At 39.0% G+C, this 10,245-nt stretch overlaps 1 protein-coding gene across 1 annotated transcript; it reads left to right on the top strand.

Annotated features, from left to right (window-relative positions):
• The first annotated feature begins 7,685 nt into the window (after window positions 1–7,685).
• Window positions 7,686–8,204, top strand: LOC107770835 (secreted RxLR effector protein 161-like). Its single transcript, XM_016590169.2, has one exon. It carries the CDS (start codon window positions 7,686–7,688, stop codon window positions 8,202–8,204), a length of 519 nt encoding a protein of 172 aa, XP_016445655.2.
• The last annotated feature ends 2,041 nt before the right edge of the window (window positions 8,205–10,245 follow it).

Below are 10,245 nucleotides of genomic sequence, written 5' to 3'. Positions count from 1 at the left end.
TGTTTAAAAGGAGAATTAGGAAAAGAGATTACAGTTTCTAAGGAATTGTGAGAAAGGGCGTTATTTCAAATTTCAAAACTTATTCAAAGAACTATCTAAAGAAAAGTTTACATGGAGCACATACGTATAAGAGCCTAAGTTTTGAAAGCTTAAATTAAAAGCAGCATACCTAACTTCTTGTACTGCAAAACCTTGGGATGCTACTGTATAAGATATATATATAGCCACGTGGAACTCTGGAAAATTATTTAGTTAATGGTATAATATAGGCAGGTTCTCTTTGTTAGAGCCCAATCTGATAGTCCATCTAAATAAAAGGCCCAATAGACAATTGTATAGGACTCGGGCCCAATTACACATTTTATTTTACCCATTACACATTTTATTGATGTAAATATATATACACATTAATGAAATAAAGAAAGACGGATGGTTATTTTCTCTTTTATATTTTCTCTGTCTCTCTCTCTTCTTCTTCTCGACCCTTCTAGGGTTTTTTCGTTCATTCATCCTCCAAATCTCGTCTGAGCTTCATCCTCCAAAGCTCGTCTGAGCTTCATCCTAACATGGTATCGGAGTGAGAATTCCGATTCTCCGCGTCACGAGCTTCATTCTCAATGGAGATCTACTCAGAGATTCCAACAAAGTCGATTTCTGGTTAAAATCAGGGATTCAGTTGGGGTTTTCATCTCTGGTCGGAAAAACTTAGGGTTTTTTTTCTTCGAACGTCCCCTAGTACACTCGTATTGTTGAGGGGTTATGTTTTTGCGATAATTTCAACTGAAATTTCAGATCGATTCAAGCTAGGGTTTCTGCGGTACATACAAGGCCTCACTTCTTCAGGTTTTTCAGAGGAAGGCTGGTAATATCACTCTAATCTACACACTTCAGGACTATTTTGATATATCTTAGGGTTTAAATCGTATGAGTTACCTGTTTGCATGTCGTTATTTTTTGAGTTGTCCTCAGATTATATGAATAAGAATTTCGTCTATTAACTGTCTCTAATTAGTACATGCTATGAGTAGTACTGGTGATAGTTCAGTTTCTACGCCTGAGGGATTTGCACATTTTACACTCGATCCATCTCATCCATTCTATGTCCATCCCTTTGATAGTCCTGGTAGCCAATTGGTACCTGTGCCATTTGATGGCCATGGTTTTGTGCTTTGGAGGAGCAATATGCTCACTTCTCTTTCAGCCAAAAATAAATTAGGGCTTTTAGATTGTAGAATCAATCAACCTAGCCCTAATTCACCTTATTGTTCTTACTGGGAGAGATGCAATGATATGGTGAAAGTCCGGATCACCAATTCTGTATATCGAGATACTGCTACCAGTTTTATGTGCTTTAGAACTGCCAAAGAAGTTTAGACTGATATCAATGAGAGATTTGAGATTTGGACAATTCAATGGATCCAAATATCTCCAGATTCAGAGTGAAATAAGTGGTATTGTTCAGGGGTCTTCAAACATTGCCACATACTTCACCAAACTTAAAAACCTTTGGGATGAGTTGAACTCCTCATATGTTGGGCCCATGTGTTCTTGTGGATCCCTTCCCAAGTTCATAGAAGATCAACAACTTTTTCAGTTCTTAAATAGGCTTAATGACTCCTACTCAACTGTGAAAAGTGCAATAATGATCATGATTAATCCCATGCCACCTATCAGCAAGGCTTACTCTGTCCTATAACAGGATGAAAACCAAAGGGAAACTCCATCTACTACTCCAAACTTCTCAATTGATTCTACTTTTTTTCTCTATTTCTTCAACTCCTAACACTATAAATAGAACTTTCACACAGAAGGTCAACTTTGACTCTAGGAAGAATATGTCTTATGTTTCTTAAAAGTATTGCAAGAAACCTGGTCATACAGTGGACACGTGCTATAAGTTACATGGGTTCCATGCAGACTTCAAGTTTATTAAAAACAAGAAGTCAGCCTCTTGTGTTCAGATTGATATTCCTCATGGTCTGCAAAGTATTCCTACATCTCAATCTTCTGACAGTTCTCCTCATGGGTTCACAAAGGAACAATATCATCACCTGATGACTTTATTCCAACAAGTTCAAATGTCTCCTGGTACTAGTTCCGAGACTTTTCCTGCTGAGAATTCTGGCTTTGCATACTTTGCAGGTTTGCTTACTACTTATCCTGTTGATTCTGATAATTCTCTTATATGTGCAACCTCTCAGTTAGGAATAAATCCTTGGATATTAGACTCAGGGGAAACAAACCATATGACTCCACATAAACACTTACTTCACAATCTTATACCCCTACCTAAACCTTTTCTGGTTACCTTACCTAATGGATATAAAGTTAAGTTAATGTCAACTGGTTCTCTATACCTTAGACATGACATCACCTTACTTAATGTCCTTCTTGTACCATCCTTCCACTTCAATCTTATTTCTATACATCAGTTGATTTCTCAATTGAATTGTATAGCTATTCTTACCAAGTTCAATTGTTCTTTACAGGGCCCTTCTCTGAAGAGGCTACTGGTAATTGGTAAGGCTGCTGGAAGGTTGTACTATCTTTATCCTGATGCTGATTTGCTTCCTAATTCAGACATATTTTCTTTTTGTAGTTCTGTGTCATGCAATAAGTCTGAGTCTACCATTTATTTTGTAAATATTATTCCATGCGATCAGACACCTATTGTAAATAAAATAGACATGTTATGGCATCAAAGATTGGGTCATATGCCTTTTCATAGAATGAAGTCTATTCCTTTCATATCTGATAAAGTTTCTTCTAAGCAATCTTTTATTTGTTCAATATGCCCAATGGCAAGACAGCAAAGGCTGCCTTCCCCTAATAGTAAAATTCATTCAACTGCCCCATTTCAACTAGTACATATTGATGTTTGGGGGCCTTATAACTCTAAAACATACAATGGTTTCAGTTATTTCTTAACCTTAGTTGATGATTACAGTAGAGCCACCTGGACCCATCTATTATCCTGTAAAAGCAATGCACTCCCTATCCTTAAAGCTTTCACTTCCATGGTAAAAGTCCATTTTCATTCTTCAGTTCAAACCTTCAGATCTGATAATGCTTATGAACTTAGTAGCAGTCATGCAACTGCTTCTTTCTTTGCTAACCAAGGGATTTTGCATCAAACCACCATCCCTTACACTCCACAACAAAATGGGGTTGTGGAGAGGAAACATAAACATCTCTTAGAAATTTCTAGAGCTGTCCTTTTTCAATCTAAACTACCTCTCAAGTTTTGGGAGACTATGTATTGACTGCCACCTATCTCCTTATTAGAATGCCTTTAGCTATCTTAAAAAACATTTCTCCTTTTGAAAAATTACATGGTCACCCACCTCCTTATGATCACTTAAAATCTTTTGGTTGCTTGTGCTTTGCTTTTTCTCCCAGAATTGGCAGAGACAAATTCCAATCTAGGGCCATTCCTAGTCTCTTCCTGGGTTACCAATATTGTAAAAAGGGCTACAAACTTTTAAATTTTTCTACTTCTTCTGTTTTCTATTCTAAGGATATTATGTTCCATGAACATATCTTCCTCTTTCACTCTTTCAACCATACTGTTCCTGCTTCTCCACCACAACCTTTTATGGACCTTCCTCCTACATCTTCCTATTCCTCTCCACCTTTTACCAGTCTTCCCACTTCTCCCCCTGACAACTGTTCCACGCCTTCACCCAGTCCTCACTTACCTACTGTACATGTTCAAGCTGTCAGAAAATCCACTAAAGTTGTTACTCAGCCCTCTTATCTCAAAGATTACATTTGTACCTCTGTCCTATCTCTTGTTCATGTCCCTAACCTTTCTAAGGTGTCCCAAACTGAGTTGCATATGCATGAGCCTCAGTTCTACCAGCAAGCAGCTTCACATCCTACTTGGCAGGAGGCCATGCTAAAGGAATTTCAAGCTGTTGAGTCCAACCGGACTTGGAACATTGTTCTACTCCCTCCATACAAGAAAGTTATTCTTTGTAAGTGGGTTTACTAGATTAAACAGAGGGCAGCTTATTCCATTGAAAGGTACAAGCCAAGGTTGGTCATCAGGGGTGATACTCAAAAAGAGGGTATTGATTTCACTGAAACTTTTTTCCCTGTTGTTAAATTGACGACTATCAAGTGTCTCCTTACTTTGGCTGTTAAAAGAGGCTGGATTGTTTATCAGTTAGATGTCAATAATGCTTTTTTGCATGGTGACCTTCATGAGGAGGTTTATATGAAGATTCCTATTGGTCTGGATGTCTCTTCTACTTCTGCCTCCACCACTTGGGCTTGTCGACTCACGAAATCTTTATATAGCCTCAGGCAGGCTTCCAGACAGTGGTCTTCTAAACTGTCTGAAGCACTGCATTCTAGGGGCTACATTTCTAGTCTCAATGACTACTCTTTGTTCACCAAATCTTCATCTGGTTCTCTTGTTATGCTGGCTGTCTATGTTGATGACATATTGCTAGCTGGGGATGATGTTGCTGAGTTAGACTCCTTGAAGTTATTTCTGGACAACCAGTTTAAAATCAAGGACTTGGGCACAGTTCATTACTTTCTTGGATTGGAGATCTCCTCTCATCCCCAGGGCTATCTTATGACCCAATCCAAGTACACCACTGATCTCCTAGCTGAGTTCAACTGCCAACATTTTTCTCCTGTTTTCACACCTTTGGATCCTTCTATCAAACTTCATTTGGATATTGTAACGACCCGGCCGGTCATTTCGAGTGTTATAGCCTCGTTTTCCCTATTTCTACTTTTTTTGGTATTATTCAGCTATATTATATTATATCGGGTTAGTTGGTTCGGGACCGGAGTGGTTTATGTGTGAATTGAGACACTTAGTCTCTTAGGTAGAAACTTAAGTTGGAAAAGTCAACCGGATATTGACCTATATGTAAATGATCTCGGATTTAAATTCTGATGGTTCCGTTAGCTCCGTTAGGTGATTTTGGACTTAGGAGTGTGTCCGAAATGTGATTTGGAGGTCCGTGGTAGAATTAGGCTTGAATTGGCGAAATTAGAAATTTGGCGATGTCGGTCGGCAGTGAAAATTTTGATATCGGAGCTGGAATGGAATTCTGGAAGTTGGAGTAGGTGCATAGTGTCATTTGTGATGTGTGTGCAAAATTTGAGGTCATTCGAACGTGGTTTGGTTGGTTTCGGCATCGGTTGCCGAATTTAAAAATTTAGAAGTTCTTAGGCTTGAATCCGAGGGTAATTTGGTGTTTGAATGTTGTTTTGAGTGATTCGAGGTTCGACTGAGTTTGTATGTTGATATATGACTTGTTGGTATTTTTGGTTGAGGTCTCGAGGGTCTCGGGATGATTCTGGGTGGTTAACGGATTTGTCGAAGTTGCAATTTGCAGTTGGAGCTGCTGCTTCTGCTATTTCCGTACATGCGGAAGGAAGAGTCGTAGGTGCGAGGCCGCTGGTGAGCGTGAGGAGTGCGCAGGTGCGAGCAACGCTAGGCCAAGGCTGAGAATGCAGGTGCGAAGAATTGGACGCATCTGCGAGCCCGCAGGTGAGAGGCCTTGAGCGCAGATGCGGAGAGGAGGATTTTGGGCTAACTTCGCAGATGCGAAGAGTAACGCGCAGGTGCGCAAGCGCAGGCGCGCGCTTTGGGCCCCAAATGTGGAATATGGTCTCTTTAGTGAGTTCCGAACCTGCGATGAAATTTTCGCAGGTGCGGCTTCGCAGAAGCGGAAACAGAGGTCGCATGTGCGATTGTGCTTGGCAGAAAAAGCCCCAGCTCGTGTTTTGTCTTCATTTTTCAATTTTTGGATTTGAGAAACTCGGGAGAGAGGCGATTTTTTGAAGGTTTGCAAAGATCAACGTTGGGATAAGTGATTATAACCCATAATGGTATAAATTTCGTGAATCTATTGCTTTGTTCATCATTAATTAGTAGGATTTTTGAGTGAAAGTAGGGGATTAGGGCTTGGAATTTTTAAGAGTTTAATTTAAGGATTTGAAGGACCAAACGATGTCGGATTTTGATAAATTTGATATGATTAGGCTCGTGAGTGAATGAGCTTTCTAGTTTTGTAAATTTTATCGGATTTCGAGACGTGGGCCCGGATCTCGAGTTTGAGCCAATTTCAGATTTTGGTCTAATTTTGTAGCTTTTCTTATAGAATTCATTCCATTAACGTATATTGATGGTATTGTACTGACTGCGAATAGATTTGGAGCATTTGGAGGCCGAGTCTAGAGGCAAGAGCATTGCGGTGTAGAGATTTGACCGGTTTGAGATAAGTAATGATTGTAAATCTAGTCCTGAGGGTATGAAGCCCCAGATTTTGTATCATTCTACTATTTTTAGTGACACACATGCTAGGTGACAGGTGTGTGGGCGTGCACTGTTGGGGATTGTGACTTGGTCTGTCCCGTAGCAACTGTAACGTTGCATACTTTGTTGAAACTATATGATACTTATATGTTTTAGAAAGAGTTTCTGTAAATTGGGCTGAATGCCATATTTGGGCCTTGCGCCCGTGCTGTTTGGACCCTTAGGGGTTGTTTCTTACTATCCTCTCATTGTTTTCGATTAAAAATCTATACCCAGTCGTGTTTATACTTGTTTACTGTATAACTTAGTTTTATGACTCTATTTTGATGCATATAAATATTTTGGGCCGAATGCCCTGTTTTACTGAAATGCCCGAGTGGCTTGAGGGGTTTATGACTGAGTGAGGCCGAGGGCCTGAGTGTGAGGATGAGTGTGGATCGGGGTTGCCCGCCTGCAACATACTTTATCATTATAGCACGTGAGTTGTCCGTGCAGCACGTGAGTTGTCCATGCAGATTATAGCGCTTGGGCTGAAGGAGCCTCTCCGGAGTCTGTACACACCCCTAGTGAGCGCAAGTAGAAATTAAGGCAGCTCGTGCCGAGTGCTGAGTGACTGGGAGGCATGAGTGATTGTGAGGTATGTCTGAGTGGCAAGAGTGATTGTGAGGTATGCTTGAGTGGCACGAGTGACTGTGAGATTTTCCCGAGGGGCTGTTTATGAGTGATGTTTTGCCCTAGGGGTTGTTTATGATTTAACCATTTTTGCTCACCTTTACATTTTTCCTCTGTTTGAAAACTGTTAAAAAATATCATTAAATGATTTTTACTGGAACGGGGTTTAAACGAAATGTTTTGATTCAAATTCTGATTTTAAAAGCATGTGGTATTTTACTGAGTTTTCCTTATATGAACGTTATATGCTTTATTGCTCGTCAATACTGCTCGGTCTTTATTTATTGTTGTTACTTACTGAGTTGGCGTACTTACGTTACTCCTTTTACCTTGTGTGCAGATTCAGGTGTAGCTGGACACGGTAGCAGTTATCGATTATTCTGGTGGCAGATTTTCTTGGAGATAGCAAGGTAGCTGTTTGGCGATCGCAGCCCCTGCTCTTCTCTCTCTTATCTTCCTCTAGTTGTATTTAGCTATTTTTCCAGGCTGAGTTAGCCTTGATATTGTTAGACAGATTGTAGTATATGTTCATGACTAGTGACACCCCGATGTCAGGCTTTTCCTTCCGCACTTTTATTTTGATTGGAACTCCTTTACGAAGGTTTTTATGTTAAATAATATTGAAATTCTCTTTGAAATAAAAACATCGGTTTATTTTGGAAATGAGTCGGCTTGCCTAGTTCCACGGTAGGCGCCATCACGATAGGGGTTAGTTTGGGTCGTGACAGATATGGGGGCACCTGTCTCTGATCCTAGCATATATAGAAGGTTGATTGGGAAGTTGAATTTTCTTCAACACACAAGGCATGACATCTCTTTCTCTATTCAGCATCTCAGTCAATTTCTTCAACATCCTCAGGTTCCACACATGTTAGCTACACTTCATGTTTTAAGGTATCTCATGAATGACCCTACACAGGGCATCTCGCTTTCTCCTAACATGTCTCTTATGGGCTTCTTTGATTCTGATTGGGGTTCTTACACTATTTCTCGCAAGTCTGTCAGTGGTTATTATATCACTCTTGGTGGCAGTCCTATTTCTTGGAAGAGCAAGAAACAACCTAGTATATCCCTGTCTTCAGCAGAAGATGAATATAGAGCTCTGCGGAAAGCTGCTGCTGAAATAGCTTGGCTGATCAAACTACTTGGTGACCTTGACTTGCCTATCTCCAATCTTGTTCCTGTGTATTGTGATAGTCAGGTTGCTCTACATATCGCCAAGAATCCTGTCTTCCCACGAGAGAACTAAGCATATTGAGATTGATTGCCATTATGCGTGTAAATGTCTTCATGCTGGACTTATTTCTTTACACTTTTTTTTCAGTGCAAATCAATTGGCTGATATTATGACCAAGGCCTTGTTTACTCAGCTTTATTATGATATTCTTAGCAAGCTTAGTGTGCCTTGTCTACTCAGCTTCATTATGGTATTCTTAGCAAGCTTGGTGTTTCTTCACCCTCAAGCTTGAGGAGTGGTGTTAGAGCCCAATCTGGTAGTCCATCTAAATAAAAGGCCCAATAGATAATTGTATAGGACTCGGGCCCAGTTACACAATTACACATTTTATTTTACCCATTACACACTTTATTGATGTAAATATATATACACATTAATGAAATAAAGAAAGACGGATGGTTATTTTCTCTTTTATATTTTCTCTGTCTCTCTCTCTTCTTCTTCTCGACCCTTCTAGGGTTTTCTCGTTCATTCATCCTCCAAAGCTCGTCTGAGCTTCATCCTAACAGCCTTTTTATGAACCTTAGCTAAAATCAATATTGTACGCTAATCAAAAGTCAAAATGACTTTAGAGATCTGCTTTGTAAGAGTTGTAAGTTTTGACTTTCGACACACTAGCTGATTACACCAGGGACGCTACTTTTATGTTGTATAACTTTCCATTCCTAAAGTATCGTTTCAAGAATTCAAGAACATTAGTGGTTTACTGAAAAGTTGATCTTCAGGTCTAATTAATTAATTGCACTTCTGATGGGATCATTGGTTGTCCATTGCTGTTAGTTCAGGTAAGCAATCGGTATCCCTCCTTTAATTGTATTTTAGTTCACTACTTGAAATTATACAGGGAAAACGATAAGTAGCCTCAATGTGGCAAAATATGTGTACATTCTCTTTGAGAGAGTGAGAAGCCACAAAATTTACTTACTAGTCTTTTTCTTTTTCTTAGTCTTTTGTCTTTTACTTCTTTTTTTCTCTCCCAGATGACAAAGCCACCATTGAAAGGTGTTGAGCTCTATTTACAGCACCATTCCCTTAAAAAAAAAAAAAAAAAAAATTATATTTTGACTTTAGATGGGTATTCCCCCCCCCCCCCCAAATCTTTTATAGGTTTATTCTTATCTTTGTATTAGCAAAAAAAATAAATTTAAATCTGATTATATGTACAAGTGTCATCTTTTTATATGATATTACACTTAGTTAATTATGACATAAACTTAAACTAACATTATTTTCCTTTTTCGAAAATATACAATCCTTTTCTTAAATATTCGGCAGCAGCGACGATAAAAAAAATTATCATACGGGAATATTAGCGGTCTTAGCACTTTCCCTCTTTTTTCGGACAAGTGGACTAATCCAGGAAGAGTGAATTGTCGAATTCAAATCCGAAAAATTAAAATTTTGATCTTCATTGTTGTCATGGTGTTGCAAGTTATGAAAGAATAGAATAATAAATCAAAACAAGGAATATAATGAGAGGGAAAAAAAGAGTAATAAAATATACAAATTAAATGGCAGGCGAGTGTTACCTCCTAAGTAAAATCTGGTTATAACATTTCAAGTAGATATTTGTACTCCACTTAAAATAGTTCAAATGAGTAATAGGACTCCCGTAAAAGAAAGGTGTGTAGTACGAACTTATGTCATAGATAAGGGGGTGCTAATGCCTTTTTGGCATCGCACATCTTGGCATTGCAACATCTTGCTTTTTGGCATTGCAACATCTTGCTTGAGGCAGATGGAAAAAGCGATTGATTATTTGGATTTGTTGTCACATCCCTATGCCCAAAAGGATGGAAGAGTTTGGGTTGAATTTTCTTCGATTGGGTGGGATCTATATGCTTCAAGGAGATGAGAGCTGTTTTGGGCACAAAGGACCATATATAGGTCCGAAGCTTGTCACCTTGATGTGGTAGGCTTCTTTGTTGTCGGACAGTAAGGCAAACAACACAAATCATTAATTAAAGATATGATGCATGCCTCCACTAAGTAAAGTGTTTTTACCTCTTATCTCTAGCTCCATAGAAGGTTGTTTTTAGGATCATATAGAAAA

Source organism: Nicotiana tabacum, chromosome 15 (genome assembly GCF_000715075.1).
Source record: "Nicotiana tabacum cultivar K326 chromosome 15, ASM71507v2, whole genome shotgun sequence".
Lineage (NCBI taxonomy): Eukaryota > Viridiplantae > Streptophyta > Magnoliopsida > Solanales > Solanaceae > Nicotiana > Nicotiana tabacum.
This window is presented reverse-complemented; position numbering and strand designations above follow the sequence as displayed.

Coding starts and splice junctions, on each gene's coding strand:
- LOC107770835 (XM_016590169.2), top strand. CDS start 7,686: ATGGGGGCACCTGTCTCTGATCCTAGCATATATAGAAGGTTGATTGGG.